This window comes from Acomys minous (genome assembly GCF_964271855.1).
Source record: "Acomys minous genome assembly, chromosome: 6".
Lineage (NCBI taxonomy): Eukaryota > Metazoa > Chordata > Mammalia > Rodentia > Muridae > Acomys > Acomys minous.
In genome coordinates, this window is record NC_140487.1 from 84,021,076 (window position 1) to 84,040,789 (window position 19,714).

At 42.9% G+C, this 19,714-nt stretch overlaps 1 protein-coding gene and 1 long non-coding RNA gene across 6 annotated transcripts in view; one reads left to right on the forward strand and one right to left on the reverse strand.

Moving 5' to 3' along the window:
- Positions 1-19,714, forward strand: part of DAB1 (DAB adaptor protein 1) — a 380,571-nt gene that overhangs the window by 248,043 nt on the left and 112,814 nt on the right. For all 5 annotated transcript variants that reach the window (XM_084785547.1, XM_084785549.1, XM_084785550.1 and 2 more), the window contains exon 4: positions 6,878-6,976. In XM_084785547.1, coding sequence (XP_084641673.1) covers positions 6,878-6,976 — 99 coding nt within the window. The remainder of the gene's footprint in view (positions 1-6,877; positions 6,977-19,714) is intronic.
- Positions 2-10,263, reverse strand: LOC311599560. Its single transcript, XR_014779941.1, has 5 exons — positions 10,211-10,263; positions 1,296-2,431; positions 1,074-1,186; positions 386-497; positions 2-250 (listed from the first exon to the last, which is right to left on the reverse strand). It is a non-coding gene; the product is annotated as an uncharacterized lncRNA (long non-coding RNA).

A 19,714-nucleotide genomic window follows, 5' to 3' on the forward strand; every position in this document is an offset into this window, starting at 1 on the left:
TGCAAGCGTTTCTTTAGCAATAGCTCTGGCCACGCATGCGTGGAGGAGAGACCTGGTCCCAGCACCCGGGCGGGTCGGCTCATTGCTTGAGTGCTTTGCTTCCTAGATGGATCACTGCGCCTATTCACTGGGAAGAAAGTCCAGTGGCCTAGAAATACTGCCTGGACGCTTACTTGTGGAGGTATTTAGTCAGACCTTGTCCATGCTGTGGACCATAGTTTCTTCTAGGTTAACTTTGCTGTAAAATCCCCTGCAAAAACAAAACCATAAAAATCGTCAAATTGTGTAATCCCTCACATATTTTGAATCTTTGTTACTTTATTACTTTTTAATTTTTTTTCTTTTACATAGCTTGTCCTCTACTGACAGATGTGAAGGCACAAACCTCATTTCATTCGTTCTTGTAGTTTATGTGATGCGTGCGCTCCAACATTTCACAGTGTAGAAAGGTGGCCTCACTGAAGTGACTCGCAGCTTGATGACAAAGACAGTCCTGCCTGGGAAAACCAGAGGAATGAGCTAGAAAAACCTTAAACAGACCCAGGCAAGCAGCACACTGCTTATCCAAACAGCCTTAAAAACACACACAAAAAAGAATCCTCCCCCCTCCCCCCAAGATCCAATTAATTTTTTAAAAATGTGTAAAATATTTAAAAAGCAAATTCTCTAAAAAGAATCCTACTAGCCCATACAAAGTTTACTTTTCTCAATATAAAATTCTAATTATAAAATACTTTGAAAATACGGAAAAATATGAGGAATATAACTAAAATCCCACAGAAATAGTGAGAGCTGGTATTTTTTGTTTCATCTTCAGTTGTTTTACTCCTGTAACATATAAATAATACACATTATAATAAAATGGATTAGCATTCATTCAACTTCACAACCTGGTTTCTTTTATCTCATATATATATATAATTTTTTTTTAAATAGCATCAAATAGTTTAAAGGATATTGTTAGGTTAGTGGGATATTTTTAAGTATAAGAAACAGAAAAAATTGTCCACATTCTGACAAAGTGCCTGAAAGTATTTAAATGACAGAGAATTGTTAATTATTGTCTGCCTCACCTTTTTCTTATATGATTAACAATTCACAGCTATCATTTTTTTGTTGGTGATGTACAGTGAGTGATTCTTAGGACTTTAATGTGTCTGTCAAATGTGGTCTCCCAGTAGCATAGCTGTAAATAACAGGATTTTTAAAACTACTCAATTTTTTTTTTGTTCTATATCCTTGTTTTGGGTATTTAAAATGTTACATGAGCAAACTTTGTTTTAACCGATGCATACCTAACTTATGTACATTAGAAGAGGGTGTTGGAGAAAGGGAAAGCATGGCTTCACACTTTCACCTTGGAAAGAGGTTAGTGATTTTTTTTTCTCGGATAATGAAGCCATGTTATGAGCTTTCAGGGCAGCTTAATAATGAGCCCTCTTTCTATTCTGAATTCCAACCCGAATGATGAATAGATGAGGCAGTCAAGCAAGAAGATTCCCACGGCCGCTTTGTGACTGATGAATGCTGGCCTAAGGGATGTGACTGTGAAACAGGGCCCCCAGGCAGAGCCTTGAACGACTTAGCTGGTGCCTGGCTTGTAGGAGAGTCCTCTGTTCTCCCACTCTTGCCTGACCCCCAACTCAAGCAGCTTCCACTTGCACACACGTGAAATCAGAATGGAGCCTGTGTACCAGGCTCTGTGTGCCGCCGAGAGACTGAGTCTCGTGTGGCCCTTTCTCAGCCACTCTTACCATCCCAACAGAACCAGAATCTGGTCTTTACTGTGGTAATTAAAGCCTCGGAAATGAATGGAGGTTTGCTCCTGGCAAAGCTTCATTAAAAGACAGCCAAAGTGCCACTCCTTAGTCCTCCACGTGCACAGACTTGATCCTCACCCAGAGCCACCAGTCTGCAGAGGAAAGATGAGTTCAGCATTCCCTGTACCAAGAGTCCAGGAGATGCTGTTCATCAGGTACCAGCTGCGGAGAGCCTTATGGGCCAGCTGCATTTGTAAAAGCACCAGGTTCAAGTGTCTATGAAGAATCAGCTTGTTCTGCTCCCAGGAGTTTATCTTTGGGATCAACAGTAGGCCATGCTAGCTAAACCAGCTCTAGGTGTGGGTGCCAAGGTATGCTGTGTGTGTGTGTGTGTGTGTGTGTGTGTGTGTGTGTGTGTGTGTGTGTGTTCCCTGTAGTGAAATATCCCATCTGTCGTCCCCTATAATCATGAGGTCCTGAGGCCCAGAGAGTTTGTCCTGCTATAACACTTTTCCTGTTAAATGCACTGAGCATATTGAGGGATTCTTCATTTCCAGATGATTGTGTTTCGTTATTTGCAACTTGCTGAGAAGAATGTTGACATTCTGGCTCCCAGTGGTGCTTCTGTAAGAAGCCCAGAAACATAAGTGATCGATTCTGCATTTGGCCACCTGCCCAGGAAAGAGAAAGAGAAGTACAAAATTCCTTTTAGCCTTGAAAAAAGGCCCACTTGCTCTTATTAGACCATATGAGAACTGGAGGGGGAAAAAAATGGAATCCCTTTGCTAGACTCTGAAGTTGATGCATCATCCATTAGAGAATCCTCTCCTGCATTGCAGGAGAGGTTCTAGACGGTTTCTTTGTGTGAATCTGAGGAGCCCGCTGTCTACTGCCAGACAGATCTACAGCCAGACCACCGCAGTATTTCACTTTACAGTCAGCAGGGCACTTTCACATACATCAGCTTTTGATCTTACAAGCGAGAGATTGGCCTCCAATGTTTTGTAGCTATAAAATCTAGGTTCAGCGAAGTCAAAGTATTTCTTCCACAATCTTTCCCAGAACTCAGAACTGGGTCTCCAGAAGCCTGGCCTTTAACAAGCAGTAGTTTAAAACTCAGTTGTATCATGTTCTGTATTGGGGTTTCATTTATCCTTTCTTAGCTTGATCTTATGTGTCTGCCCCTAAGGTATTCCCGGTAGCCGTGCCTCTTTGATTTTTTAAAGAAGTCAACTTTCAGATACCTTGGGTAGAGGAGTGTCATTGACAACCTGTGGGCTGATGAATCCCAAAGGTAGAGCCTGGAGGACCAAGCACAGGACCACAAGTGTGTGCCAGTCAGGGTCCTGAGAGCTACAGAATCTACCCTGAAGAGAACAGGGGAAGGGAAAGTGAGGCAAGGTTAGAAAAGCAGACACAGTGTGGGAAGACAGGCAGGCTCTGCCATCTGTGGTTTATCAGCGTTGACTCCTTTGATTTTTAAGAGGCCACTTGGCCACCGATCTTGTGCTTCTTCATCTGTGAGGTGAAACAGATAATCCTGATTGCCCACAAGTGTGATGTGCAAATTTTATGACAAATAAGAAAACACATACCGGAAGTGCTGAAGGTAGTGGCAGACTCCCAGTACACTCAGGTTGCCAAGGGTTCAGTTTCTAGACACTGGGCCCTGATCTGTCGTCTCTTCCTCACAGCTCTTCCTACACAGCTCAGTAAACAGTCTTGAGGTGAATAGTCCCATGTGGCCTGCTAGGATGGCAAGTGTGCCTGCTGTAAGTGTAAGTTTCCAGAACCTTACACAGCAGCATCCCATCTCACAGAGGAAAAGTCCTCGATGTCATTGACCTTTTTAATTTCCCCAAAGATAGCACCATATGGACAGGCTTTCTCTCCATCCTCCATAAGCAACCCAAGTACACAGGAGTACAGGAGCACAGCCTCTGGCTCTTCCCATTCTTGCTAGACAACCTTATTCCATCAGGAAGTAACCACTTACTGCCTATAATCAAAGATGGCCTTGGTTCCTAGTCAGCATCATATGGTAGAAGGTAATGCCTCTTGATGTTCTGGAAATTCTGTGAGTCAGGGACTACATCAACTATGCTGTGGGCGGGAACCATTAAAGCCACACTTCCTGGCTGCAGGTACAACACTCTTCCCTTGCCCTGTGATGTCCTCCCCAAGGAGGAAAAAAGAGGAATTCCCTCTGGCTCAGCCCTACCATCTTTTCTTTTGTGAGGGGTGCTCTTAGTCTATTTGTGCTGATACAGCAAAATATAGAGGATTGGGTAATTTCTAGAGAACAGAAATGTGGCCCCCGAGACACAGACACACAGACACACAGACACACACACACACACACACACACACACACACACACACACAGACACACACACACACAGACACACACACACACACTGCTAGAGGCTGGAAAGTTCAAGATCAGGGTGTCAAGGGACCAGTGTTCCATGATGGTCCCGTCTTTCTGCTCTCCATAGTGGGACTTGCTGAGTTCTTCAGGGGTGAGGACTAACTACAGTGACCATCAATAAAGGGCAATCGGGCAGATGCCTTCCCCTAAGCCCTCTGTGCAGGCACAGCCCAAGTAGGGGGTTGTTGCTGTTGTGACTTACCTCCCAGAGGCTTTATCTTTAAGCAAGCTCACAATGAGGACTAAGTTTTAACATGCAAGATGGGAGGAATGCATTTTCACCTATAGAAAGACACAAGACTAACTAGTCTAAGTTTTATCTGGGTAATTAAGGCTAAAGTCTGATATAGAGCGACAGGGGTGTATGTTGTTTTACACAAATGTGACAGAAAGAACAGTTGCAAAGTCTTCTTTTCCTAGGCCCAGTATCTGGCTTGGCCTCTCATTTTTTTTTTTCAAATGAGTAAAATAACCTCAGTTCTTAAGTGTATAGTTGATACCCTGTTTATAATTTATTTCAATCACTGGGTATAGGGAACAAATTAAACACACACACACACACATACACACACACACACACACACACACACACACACACACACACACACACACACACTTAAACATCCCCAGCATCAAGCAAAGTCAGGCAGCTGTCTGATACGGCACATCAAATGCTGTGCTTCCCTTGAGAGAAAGGGAAATGAACAAGGTGTAGTTGGCATGGAGCGTGTCCACACTGGCAGGGTGACACTGAACAGAAGTGGAAGTTACTCTCTGATTTCAGACACAGCCTCATCACTCCTCCTTGTTACTTATAAGTATCCACTGTGCATTCAAAAGTGAGCAGCACACGAAGGATCTAGAAACCATAGATTAGACCACAAGGGGTGTGGGGTGAAGTCACTGTGTAAGCATTTACCAGGAAGTCATTGGGGAAGGGACAGCAGTCACAGAGCTGAATGGAGAACACTAAGGAGGAGAGAGATTCTGCCTCTGAGAAGGACCTGATACACAGAATAGTATTTCCCAAGTACCAGGAGTTTGCAGGGCTGCCTTATGGTCCCATAGCCATTCTGTGTGGTAACTCAGGACTACCCACCACCTTTTGTAGCATCCTTTTTCTCATCGTCAGTTGCAAAGTTTGAATCAACTCATTTTAAGGAATATTTCCTACTCTGACAATTCTGCAGGTCTGTAAGATGTGCTTGAGAGTGGAAGGGTAACTTTTGAGAGTGTGAGTTTCCAGCTGGTATTACCCATCGAAGAAAGAACTGGATGCTCATTTCTTACTAGCAGAAATTGACTTTCCTGCATGTCTTTGGTATGCTGAGAATGAAGCTAGGTAGTTTATGCAAATCTTTAATTTTCTCCTATGAGAAAGAGAAATAGAACTGAGGTGAAGTTCTTCATCCAGAATCAGGAGTATAACAAGGTGTTGTAAGCTGGAGATGATTTCCAACACCCAAAGTAAAGATGTATAAAGTATACAATTTGATAAGCAAGGTCCCTCCTTGCACCTCCGGCTGAAATGACTGTTCTTCATACCAGTTGTTTTCCAAACAAGTTCTGGAGCAAAGTGTTCTGAGACCAGCACAAAGCACTATGACCTCCAAGAACCGTGAGGTCGATATTATTTCAGATTTGCCACTAGTGCTGAGAGCTGAGCTTAACTTTACACAGTGGCACAAGAATGGAGACTTTGTGATGCCTCATGCTAAGTAAACAGCAGCCTGCATGTGGAAATTTCTGAAATGACTTCAACTACCAAGTACGCCCTAGACTTTAGTCTATGTTCGTCTCTAACTGCCACCACAAAGTCTAACTTTAAAAAGTAAATGGTTTACCCTTAACTTGAACCACATAAACCATAGCACCTATAGTACAATTACCTGGCAAGCACCTACTGCCCCTACCAATTGGAGAGTGGTACTCCAAGCTCTAGGGTTAGGCCAGAAAACAAAATAGCATCTCTACCTTCTGTGAGGATTACTTTCCCGAGTTTACAAGCAACTGGGCAGCTGGGAAATAGATACTTTGGGAAATGGAATGCATTTCGTATGTGTTTTACCCCCAAAATACAAGAATGACAAAAGAAGGATGATGGGAAAAGACTATAAATGTCTGAGTAACTTTACAAATGCTGGTCATAAATATTATGATTGTATTTTGCCAAGAGAGCGAGGGAGGGAGACAAGGAGGTAAGGTGATGGTCTAGGATATTTTTGCCTTTTTCTAATGTCTAGAATTTATTCCTACAAAAAATATTTTCAGAAATATAAAAACATAATCTTTATTTGAGACTATGCTGAGTGAGTTACCTTTATTTAAAAGCTTAAATCTACGCTCAATATAAAAAAACCCAACGCAGATGTTAATATGAGGGCTTTATTGTTTGCATCTCGGTAGTCTACCCAACTCTGAGTCAAATATTACAACAAAAAAGAAGACATTGCCTATATTGGATGACTTGTTAGATATGTACTTATTTCAAGGTAGAACCGCTACGACCAGTATTGCCCTAAAATATAGAGCAGATCTGAGCATATGATGTGAAGTCCTGTACAACGGCTAGGGCTGGGTGTGCATGATTGGTGGCTCCATCTGATGGTGTCTGACACGCCGTTGGACCAGAGGGAATTCTCAAATGAAAACACTAAAGTAAAAGCCATGTTCTTCCTTTTAACAGGGTGTTGTTGCTGGCGCTCGTTCCAAAGGGGAACACAAACAGAAAATCTTTTTAACCATCTCCTTTGGAGGAATCAAAATCTTTGATGAGAAGACAGGGGTAAGTGAAGAAGCCACATAGCAATGTGAAATTGAATCCATTGACAGATGTGCCCCCCTCAAAGCCTCTCTTTTTTTTTTTTTTTTTTGTGGGCAAGAATATCAAACAAGCATAAAAACACATAAAGCAACTGACAAACTTGATCAACTATGATCATCCATCAAAGCAAGTCTCTTGCCTGACTTGGCCACAGCGTTACTGCACCGTGCTTTTTAACACTGTAATTGTGGTCTAAGCGTCACACTATCCTAGTAATTCTAACGGGAGATTGATGAGCTCAAAAGAGCGGTGGTCATGTGACAGTTCGCATTAAATGTTTGTGGTACATGCACTTGAAGGAGACACATGTTGAGTTTTGGGACTTGGTTAAAGCCCCAGACTCTCCAGTTCAGCTTGTCACAGCTTGCAGTTACTGTTATCAATAGAATAAATACAATTCTTAATCTTAAAAAAAAAATACGAAAAGACACAAACTATCACTCTCTAACCACGAACAGTAAGAACTAACACGTTTGCTGAACCCACCAATGAAAGAGATTTGTGTTTTCATCAGTCTCACACAACTGCACTGAACTCCCAGGCTCACTCCCACATCTCACACCACACTGTTGGTCCTGGTCACTGAGGGGAAGGAAAAACAGATAAACATTCTGTGACCCCAGTTTTCCTTTTATTCACTCAGTGCTTCACAGCTTATAAAACACCTTCATATGCACGAGTTCCTTTGGACTTTGTAAAAACAATGCATCAGGCAATTTAAGCAATGCTCCAACCAGCCATGTTACTTGACCTTGATCATCTTCTTATTACCACGTGCTTATTCTGACTAGTAACACAAGGGTGAGAAGATGATAATTTAGAAGCGAAACTGTGTTTTCTGAAAGAAAAATACTGCGAGAAAATCACTTCTAAAAAAAAAAAGTGGAATAGATCTTGGCCATGAGCATATTCACAACCCACAGAGGGTGAGAGTGGCCCGGATAGCCAGTGGATAAACAAAGTGTAGTTGTATATGGTGTGGAATGGAAGGGTTGCTAGGCATACCAGGAAAGTCTGGCAAGCGCTGCAATCTGGATGGACTTTGAAGAAAAGATGCTGAATGGAGTAAGCCAGGCACAAAAGGACAAATCCTGTGCAATGATGAGAAACCCAGAACACTTAAAATCCTGGAGTCAGAGGTGTAATGATGACCGCCGAGGGTTAGGGAGAATAAAGATGGGAGTTACTTTTTAATAGCTTTGGGTTTGGGTTTGTAAGTGACCTAGAAGGGAGGTGATCATGACTACTGGGGTGGGGGAAAGTGTGAGTGGGAGGCAGAGAAATGGCTCAGTTGACAAGAGTACATATTGCAGCTCCCAGGTATCTGACACCATCTTACACACACACACACACACACACACACACACACACACACACGTAAATAAGTACTTATAAAAATAAATATAAATAAATAAAAGTGAATGTACTTAATGCTACTGGCTATATACTTTAAAAGAGTTCACGTAAAATGTTGGAATTACTTTAGCACAATAAAAATAATAACTAGTAATAAAACCATACACTTATCCAGTGTCTCTTACATACTAATTAGGTTAACCATTTTACATGCATTATTCAGGTCAGTCCTTACAACCATGCAAAAAATAGTAACTTATTTTCAGATTCTGTAGTCAAATGCTGGAGACAAGACGACTTTATAAAGAAGAGAGGTTTGTTTATTTAGCTACAGTTTTTGAAGTTTAAAGTCATAGCTAGGGCATTAGCTTGGCTGTGTTGAAGACCCCATAGTGTATGGTGTCCTTCCATGCATAAGGAGAAAGAGATCACACTTGGAAATAGGAAGACAGCACAACTCCTTCTAAGGACATAACCACTGTTGACAAATGGATTGCCTAAAAGGCCCTACCCCATACAGGTTCACACCATTTCTGACATTGTCATCTGAAAGACCAAACCTCCAACACCTGAACCTTGGAAGATACAAAGGTTCGAATCATAACTAAGCCCAAGCAGTAATTCATCCAGTGGGTAATATGTTCCAGACTTGACCTTTTATAAGTACCAGGTTACATAAACATCCTAACTATGTAAGAGCTAGGTGGCACCATCATCCTTGCTTTACGGCTGAAGATGTCAAGGACAGAAAACTGGGCATGTATTTCAGAAAATGAGAAGTAGCAAAGGCCAATTAGAGCCCATGTATTTTGGCCAACATTTGCACGGCTCAAATTCCTGTTACATCTTAGGCTTAATGGGTGTCATAATTTCAGGCGTTTGTTTGTTTGTTTGTTTGTTTTTATGAATAAGTCAGTCTGGTGCGTTTCTATGTCCAGGAGAGGCTCCAGAAATAGCAAACAAAGACTTTGTAACATTGGCAAGTTCTGGAGAAAAAGCACAGCACACCATACAGGGCCAAATGGAGAGGACACAAGGACTGCCAATGACCAGAAGATAGCAACAGAGGGGCCTCTTAGACCTTAGGCCCCACAGGGAATCGCGTGCAGGGCAAGGGGACAGCTTGGATCTGTCTATTGTAATCATTTCTTCTGGCTCGAAGCCATGAGTGTCGCCTCCTGCTCCACAGCACCTGGCTCTAGAGTGATTACAGCAAAGCAAAGTTTCTCCTGTAGGATGTGGACTCGAGAGGATGCCTGGCTTGCGATTGGTCACTTTGCCTATCAGTCAACGAAATAGTCCTTGCTGGACACTTTGTTGTGTCTAAGAACTTGCTAGCCCTGGTAAGGGCATTGCTTTCCCAGCCAGAAAGGCTTTTGAATACATCAAAACAGCATGATATATGGAAACTGAAAAGTATTTACAATGCAATGTTCAGGAGACAGAATATAGATTTAACCTCAGATTGCCCTGAATGGAAAAATCAATACAATTTACCTCTATATTATTGGAAAAGATGGAACTGTCTGTGGATGCCTTGATGGAAGGGAGTTTAAAATGAAGGCACTGGAGTCAGTAGAAAATGGGCTTGAATTCTGCAGGACTAAGAACCCAGTGTAAGCCTCCACTGCCTTCTTCAAACCATGCTTTCAGAACTTGAGAGTCTGTGTCTTCCCCTGAAAGTTTATACTTTTAGATATCTGTGCTCAGGGTGAAACTAAAAACTGTTGAAAAGATATTGACAAATCAGTGTTTATCTTGGTGATCAGGACCAGGTACCAGGGCAGGGACTCTGGGGCTGGGAACTACACTGGCCAAGTCTTCTCAGCACACACTCACCTTCTGGGATCCTGTAGCATAGAGTTAGAGAACATCTCTGTCCTTCAACACCCGGTGGGAGCCAAGTAATTGGGCGGAGCCTCCAGGATACCTAGGCAATGGTTTAGATACCACAATAGTACGATGTCATCTCTAGTTTCTTCCAGATTCCAGCTCTCTTTATCACCATGACAACCAGTATATTCAAAGGAACAGAGGCTGAAGCAGGAGGTTGGGGTATCTGGTCTCTTTCCTTGTTTGGGGACCATGCTTTGGCCTTTGCTACTGCTCCTCTATGCCCTGCCCCTCCATCAAATAGACAGTGCCCAGATAGAGATCTAATATGTTAATTAGATCTCTATGCCTCCTCTAGCACCAAACTTTGAAGTAGTTTTTGTTTGTTTGTTTTTATAAGAAAAGTTAAGGTAAGTAGTTTTTGTTTGTTTGTTTTTATAAGAAAAGTTAAGGTTTTTTTTTTTCAGTCCCAAAAGGAAAAATGTCAGATCTTTGGTGGAAAATCAGAAAAGGAGGCAGAGTCGAGTGTGTGCTCTCTGGCTTAGTCTGTTGCAGTTTTGTGTGGCTAACACTAGGCCTCTGGAGCACCCAGCTTCTGCAGTCTTCTCGTAATTATAAACCTTGACACAAGTCCTGGAAAAAACATTCAAAAGAATTGAGGTTTTATTATGATTCTTATTTATATGAGGTTTATTCACTTTATGTGTGAGCTTGTCTGCGTGTTTGTCTGTGCACCGCATGCCCACAAAGGTCAGGGGAGGGCATCCAATCTCCTGAAACTGGAGTTATAGACTGCTGTAGACTCCTGCATGTGGGTGCTTGAAATTAAACCCAGGCCCTCTGCAAGAGCAGCAAGTTCTGAGTCAGCTCAGGCCTGAGTTCCTTTACATCTGAAGTACGGGTGATGAAACTGCAAAGAGCAGTCAAGGTGAAGGAACCAGCTTGTCCCCTATGACCTCATTGAAAACGAGGCTCCTTTCTGGAAGTTCTAAAATGCAGGCTTAGTATATAAAGAAGAAGAAGAAGCCTTTCTCAACCGCCAGAACTGCTCAACAGTGAGATGAGATGAACTCTGTGTGAGTGACGTCACCGTTACTGGTGCAATAGGACTGCACTGTATGATAAGGTCTTATTGAAGAGGGTCGGGTAAGGTGAGAGATACAGAGCAGAGGCATGTCTGTTCATTTCTGAGCGGAATTTTAAGGTTCTGTTTCTCCCTGAAAGTAAGAAGCGCTGATGTGGTCTACTCAAATGCCTTCCCTGAGAGACTGCAGCACTGTACTGAACCTCTGCCCTTGCCCGGTGTGACAACCCAGTGCATGGTGGGGTCTTCGTGTTGAGGAATTGGAGAGCTAGACCTGATTATTTGGGATGACAAATCATGCTTGTTTTGTGGGTTTTTTTTTTTTTTTGGTTTTTTTGTTTTGTTTTGTTTTGTTTTGTGGGAGTGTCTGAATAATTTTGTCCACGTTCCAACTACACCTTTCTATAAGCCGAGAAAAGAAACATTTGCTGGAAAACATGACAGCAGCTAGAATTTTAAAAACCTAAAATTGTCAAAAAAATATTTTTGACCCCAATTTAAAAAGACCCTTGTGCAATTAAAAAGAAAAAGTAGCAATTTACACCCTCCCTTGAATTCTCAAAGAACTCCCAGCCCCTTACATGAGCAAATTTGTATTATTATTAGCATGTTGGGGGCATAAATCATTGTTGAAAGCTGTTCACATTCACGCACCTAAGGCATAGCTAAATGTATCGGCGGGGTCAGTGAGAAGCAGGAGGCAGGAGATGTCACCCATCACCTTTCTGTTATTAGTCGTAGGAACAGGAGCCCTCTAGAGCAGGAAGGAGCTGGTCAGCAGGACAGCCATAGCTCTCAGGACAGTCCGGTGGACACCGGGACCAGAGGCTGTCACTCTCATTTCACATGCATAATGTTACAGGTTTCCTTTAATATATAAGAGCAAATTCACATGACCTCTGTCGGATTGTCACAGTCATTTCCTTCTGAGCTCCTTGACTGTCCCTGAGCACTGGTGTAGACCCAGAGCAAACCTTCTAAGCCCAGGAGCCCCTCCATTCCTGAGGCCACTACTGACTCTTTGCTATCTACTTAAGTTTTTATTCCACAGAATCATTATAACCTATGCCATAAAAATCACACATATTGTAAGACCCTAAAGATAAGTCTGTTTCTTAGGATGGAGCATCATGGTCATTGTCAACCTTTCAAGGGGTTGGGCTAGCCTCGTAACAGCTGCTTGTGAATTTTACTCTTTCTTTGCACGAACCAATCATTTTTCGAATGCTACCTTATAGCCCCATTCTGTGACACAGTTCCTATTATTATTGCTGTTTTACAAGGGGGACATTTTAGATCTAGGTAGTGCCAGCCCCACAGCTGATAAGTAACTAAATCGGGATGCAATATCAAGTCACCTGGTGCAAAAGACCTAATACTAGTTAGGAGTAACTAACAGTAGCATGCCTAATTTTATAGATTTCCTTTAATATTTAGGAGAGCAAATTCACATGACGTCCGTCTGATTGTCACAGTCATTTTCATTCTGGCGTGTACTGAATGGAGAGAAAAAGCAGTGGAGATAAAGCCGGAATGCCCTCCTCGTGCTCTGTCATGGCCAGACAGAATGCTGACAGTTTGACTCTCAGGTGATTAGCCAGTAGCATCTTGGAAGCCTGTCTATGCCATGCGCAGCTCTGGTTCCTAGAGATTTAAAGATGAATAAGACATGGCCCTTGCCCCCGAGGCATTCACAGCCTAGTGCAAAAGCCGTCTCACAAAGTGAACTGACAGCTGCCAAGGCACAGGCACGAACAAAGTTGTCCATGCTCAGGGACTAAAGCCTAGCTTTGCCTAGAATATTCCTGGAAGTCTTTACGGGAGAGGACACACTGATTTGGCAGTGAAGGGGTTGAGTGAAAAGATGAGTTGGGGGGTGGGGGGCAGAAGAGACAATAGCATCTATGCGTGCACATCTTTCTCCAAGGGAAGGCATGTGCGTTCACTCGTCCTGCAGGATGTACATATTGAATGCCTCTTTAAGCACATAGATAAATAAGGCTTTGCTGCCCTGCGCATCGCTGTTATCTGTTTGGTTCGTGACGACTCTCCAAAGTGGAGTTCCAGTAATATTTGTTGCAGCAGAAACAAAATGACAGGATGATTAAAAACCACAAACGCACACCGAATAAGTAGGGCATAGCAGGTGAGAGGCGGAGAATGGCAGAGGGTTCATCCCCGCCCCTCAGGATAGATGGGTAACAGCGGCTTAAATGCAGTGGCTACCTTAAGTTTTTGGGTGGATTGAGTAAGTTTCTCTGAGGAAACAAAGTGTCACCTCAGTCATGCTTCAGTTAGGAATAGTTTAAACGGAGTGTTTTTGAGCATGCTCAGGAAAGGGCAGCTGAGGTCAGTGCGGGAGGCTGGTCCCAGGGACTGGGCTATAAGGAAGGTGAAGGGGCTGTGCAGCAGGACACAGGAACCCTCAAGGGCAAGGACAGAACTATCCTCTCCATCAATAAGACTCAGCAAGAGCGATGCTAACAGCAGCACTGTAAGTATGACGGTATGGTTTGTGGCTGCTGAAGCCAGTTGTATGTGACCCTAACAATTCCTGAAGTTTCCAGACTGCCCCTAAGTTGCTGTTTATAGCAAAAATAGATTTTAAAGTCAATTTTAATAACTCCTGAGATATTGTCTTTTTTTTTTTTTGTAACTCCTGAGTTTTTCCAACAAACTCATTTTATGTTACTTGTATGTGTGTAAGAAATCCACATAGCGTCTTTTCCGATCACAGCTCTTGGTGGGAGAGGTGGTAATGCAGGAATGTGTTTGTTAGGGACTAACTGCAAAGTACCCTTCCAGTACTTAGGACAGATGTACACAACAGAAGATATTTTTCTGGGTGATATGACTTTCAAATGTCTTGCCAGACATTCATGTAGATGAGAAACCTGTTTGTAATTACTTGAATCTAAAACCCAGCTCAGTTTTACATATCAGCAGAGAATTGTTATGACATATTCATGATACTAAATTTTTTTCAGATCTGAATAAGAGAGGAAAAAATGTACTTTGTTTTGTTGGTACCTCAGCGAGACCTTTCATGGTTTCAGAAAGCCATAGCGCTGTTCTTGTTCATTGTGTTCTAGTTCCTCACCCCTGCACTGCTCTAGTTACTCACCCCTGCACTGTTCTAGTTACTCATCCCTGCACTGTCCTAGTTACCCCTGCACTGTTCTAGTTACTCATCCCTGCACTGTCCTAGTTTCTCACCCCGGCACTGTCCTAGTTTCTCACCCCTGCACTGTCCTGGTTACTCACCCCTGCACTGCCCTAGTTTCTCACCCCTGCACTGTCCTAGTTACTTACCCCTGCACTGTTCTAGTTACTCACCCCTGCACTGTTCTAGTTACTCACCCCTGCACTGTTCTAGTTACTCACCCCTGCACTGTCCTAGTTACTCACCCCTGCACTGTCCTAGTTACTCACCCTTGTACTGTCCTAGTTACTCACCCCTGCACTGTTCTAGTTACTCACCCCTGCACTGTCCTAGTTACTCACCCTTGTACTGTCCTAGTTACTCACCCCTGCACTGTCCTAGTTACCCCTGCACTGTCCTAGTTACCCCTGCACTGTCCTAGTTACTCACCCCTGCACTGTCCTAGTTACTCACCCCTGCACTGTCCTAGTTACTCACCCTTGTACTGTCCTAGTTATTCACCCCTGCACTGTCCTAGTTACTCACCCCTGCACTGTTCTAGTTACTCACCCTTGTACTGTCCTAGTTACTCACCCCTGCACTGTCCTAGTTACTCACCCCTGCACTGTGCACCCCTCGTGTCCCTGACTCTCTCCATCACTCCTATAGCTCTTGCCCTCATTGTGCTGTCACTTACTCAGCCCTTCTATGTTAATGTCTCCTCAAAACAAAAGATTGTCAATGTCATTGAGTTCTATGATCTCTTAAACCCAAGTTTATTGATAAGAACACAGTATACATGGTGACTGTGTTGTTATACTGTTCAATTGTAGTTGTAACTAGGCATTCATATGTAGAAATTTACCTTACCTTATGGGCTAGGGACAGAGTTCAATGCTAGGGTGCTTGCCTAGCATAAGTGAGGCCCTACATTCAGCTATCAGTAGCACAAGAAAAGAAATTCACATTATTTTAATATCAGAAAATGTTTCTTATATTTTCTTTATGTTATAATTAAGATATTTCTATTTGCATGTATGTAGAGTAAACTTCATGACTATAGGGGTTTTATAATCACTCCCAAACAAGAGATGATAAAATATATGTTATAAAAAGGAATTGGCAGCTAAGTAAGGTTGACTGAAAACATGTCTCTACCTTTACTTTGTTCATTCATTTGCTCTTTCATCCCACAACTATGGGAATGAACCAGCCCAAAAACTCCCTTCAAGAAACACAGGGTCTAAGCATTCAGATATATGAATAACTGAAAATTCAAAGAATTGTGAACATAAAGGGAGAAAGATGTACAACCAACATCAAAGTTCAGAACAAATGACTTTTTTGATTTGATAAAAAAAAAAAAAGACATAGAAAGATCTAAGATGGGGCTGGGGCTTAAAGGACAATGCTGGAATTAAAGTTAGAGAAATGCAGACACCCAGCCTTTGCTGTGGTCTTTGAAGTGGGGAGGTCATAAAGGAGATAAACACAGGGGAGAGCTTGGCCTGGGTTTACAGTCCTCACCAGTAAAGCACTGCTGGAACCTGTATAACTCTAGCAAAATAATACCATGGAGGAGTATACCCCCAGATCCACAATACATTGGTCCTGTACCCGAAGAAATATCTGAATAGCAAGCAAATTTTCTTTCTAAAATTTATTATTTCAGTTGAGACAAAACAACTCTATTTTGTTTGTACAACTTGGTGTTTTGAAAAACTTGCATCGCGTGGCAAGAACACGAAGTTTTCTTCCTGGTGGAAGTTTTCAAGCCCGCGTACATTGTCATGAACTATCAAAGGAACAAGAAGAGACACTTCTACCCTCTGCTGTCATTCAGTATGCTAGCAACTGGGGAAAAAAAAAGGCCTGACAATAGACAAATGCCTGGCAGAAAAACAAACAAAGTAGCTATGTGCACATGGACATAGGGGAAGGTGAATGCCAAATACACCAAGGAGACTGAGAAACTACCCCTCTTCAGAGAGTGGAGGGAATTGGAGCTGGAGTCAATTGTAAAGGCAGAGGCAAGCATCACTGGGGAAAGAATGAACCACACTTCAGGCAGAGGCCTGGGTCAAAGTCTGTGTCAACTCTGGTTATGGAGTCTGTCTTATACCCTCGTCTCTATGGGATGAATCTAGTCTTCCTTGGTTGCTAAGTAATGGAAGGAAGACAGAGGCCTATGTGGCTCCCTCTTGAAGCATCCTGTCCTTGGGTAGGAAAGGGACTCAGGCATCTTCCTGTTCCCAGGTGCCTTCTCTTTAATGAGCACACCAATGCCCCAAGTCTGGGAGTGAAGCCGTGAACCTTTTCACTGCCACCCTGTTGTACCATTAGTCTCAAGCCCTTATCACTCGTGGTTACATGGGATTCTGTGTCCTGGGAGCAATATCTCCACAATTAATTTCTTTTCATTTTTAAAATGTATTCTTTGGCAATTTCATATGTTTATGTGGTGATTTGTTGTTGTTGTTGTTGTTGTTGTTGTTTACACCGTTTTTCTATCATCCCCATCCCTCTTCCACTAAAGCCGTTCCCTTTCCAAGAGATCCTCATCCTACTTTTATGTCACATTTTGTGTGTGTGACCTGGTGAGTGTATTTGGGGGGGGGCTTTCATGAATGTGGGTGAGAGGTTACTTAATGAATCATGAGCAACTTTTTCATTGCCTAAACCACTTAACAAAATAACATGATCCCTGCGGCAACCATTAAGAGGTAGGACTCCTGAACTGTTGCTGGAGGACACATTGGCTGGGTCAGTCCTCTTTAGGTAATGACAGTTGCTATGACATAATGAGGGTGACAGCCATGTCATGTCCAGAAGACCATTGGGGGGGGGGGGACACATCTCCTTATCCTCTGTCTCTTTCATTGTTTCCAAAGCCCTGTCATCCACCATATCCCCTGTATCTTTTAACCTACTTTGTCCATGGAAACCACTGTCTTCCCTTCTACAACAGCTTCTCCCTTTGCAGGCTCCACCGTTGTTACAGTATTTGCTTTGCATTCACGAAGCCCTGGATTCCATTGTCAGCACCTCGCACACCAGGAAGGTGGAGGAAAAGGGAGCCAGAAAGGTCTGACTTAGACACAGAGTTTTGAGGCCAGCCCATGGCTCATAGAAAACTGTTTCCAAAACAAACAAACAAACAAACAAAAACACAATAATATAATTGAGCGGGCCAGATATTAGATGTCAGGATGCGACTTATAAAAAAAACAGCTGGTCTTGCAGTGCAACGAATGCCGAAAGCCCGGTGCCTACAGTTGAGAGCTGACCAGTCTCAGGTGTCAGGGATGGAAGAGCCTTTAAACATTTAAATAACCTCATTACGGAGGAAGAAGCCCGGAGCACATGTAGAAGTGACACCTGAGCCCCCCTCACAAATTGTTTGTGCAAGTCTGTGAGAGAACACGTCCACACAAATCCAAGTCAGCTCATTCTTTCTCATGTCCTGGGCTTCCACAGCCCCATGCCTGCCCCAGATGTGTTGAATATCATGGACACCAGGCATCTAAGAGCACAAACCTCTTCAGTATCTTTGATAAATTTTTAAAATAATGTTTTGAGATTATAATTACATCCTCCTCCCCTTTTTTTCCGCCTACACACACTCCCTTGTTTTCAAATTCATGGCCTCTTTTTTTAAAAATGTTGATACATGCATACATACCTACATGTCACATAACAATTTGTAGCTAAAAGTCAGCAATGGTTTTGTGAACTGGCCCTGTCATGAAGCTGTCACTGCAAGATAATTCCAAGAACCAAAAAGTGAGAGCTACAATCCCTAGAACACTGTGAAGGTTTCATTCAGATTTGACCAACTCAAAAAGTACATCTTTTCTTCAGTGGATATCCTCATTAATCTTGTTCTTTAAAGAGGTAAGGACATAATTCTTAGTTCAATCCTATAACATATCTAAGAGCAAATTATTCCCATTAGACAGATGAGAAAACTGACGCCAGAGAGATTCAGACGCTTCCGTAAGAGCAAATATCCATCAACTGCAGAGCTGAACCCATGGTCCATGGAGTGCTAAGGCCCATGCTCTTCGCACACTGGAGATGCTGTGTCTCCCCTGCTAGGCTGCTCAGGGCCTCTAACACACAGGTGGAAGTTCATTGGCTCCCAGAAGGAGAGGTCATACTGCCCTTAGACTTGTCATCTGCAGTTAGACACTGACACTGAAGGTTTATTGGGTACAAATCATCTAAAGCCTCAACTTAAAGTTATGGTGCAACCACATAATGGGTCATCTATCTCAAACAGGAAAACGTAAAAAATATCTACCCTTGGGCCATCATCTGTGGACTGTTGCGGCTCGTTCTTCTGTTAAAGATTATTTTAGTTTTATCACTCTTTTCTAAAGATAAGCCAGGAAGCCCCATAGAATGGCAGGGCAAGGACCAGGTACAGACTCAGTGTCTTTGTTTCCAGCTTCTTTGACTACTGGTCTTTAGACATGACACGCAGAGAGAATTATTATTATTACTGTCTTTTATTGAGCCTGCCTTTCCAGACACGGTTCACTATATTTTCTCACTGACTTTGGCAATATGTGTCTCCGTTGAATGTTATTACTCCCCCCCACTTTACAGGGGAGGTGACTTGTGACTTCAAAGATTAAAGGACTAGATTTCCTGACCACCGTTCAGTTTGTATCCATGTATTCATTCAGAAGTATTTATTGGATGCCCGTTGTGTTCTGTGGGAGGCTGGCAGGGATTGGGATACATTTGGTGAACCAGAGGAAAAGCCCTACCTTGTGGAGCTTGTATCCTAATTATCAAGACTGGCTGGAGACAGTAGACATCTGGAACTGTGTGGTCTACCAGGGAGTAAGCAGTTTTATGGAGCAAGGCAGCGGTAAGAAAGGTCAGCGCATGCTCCCTCCCGTGTGCATATCCTGTGTCCTCCCTTCACCTGTGTGTTCTATAAATCATCAACATTAGGATGTGGACTGGAGCTTCCTGCAGCTTTGAGGGTTACCTGGGTAATGGAGGGAGACGTTTCTGAAAGTCTCATCTGAATTCTGGCAGCCATTAACTTGATGAATCAGAGCTGTCTGGGTGTGCTTCTTCTGTTTCAGTGGCTGATTGTTTTCTTTGAGGCTTACTGCTTATTTCTCTATCTGCCTCCATTTAGTTTGAGTTTTAATTTAAAACTCATTTTCTGCGACCATGCCTTGGTGTTTAACAGGTCCTTGCATATTCCAGAACACTCTCCCTGCAGGAGCTCCGTGCTCAAAGGGTGGCACTGTCATTAGACACA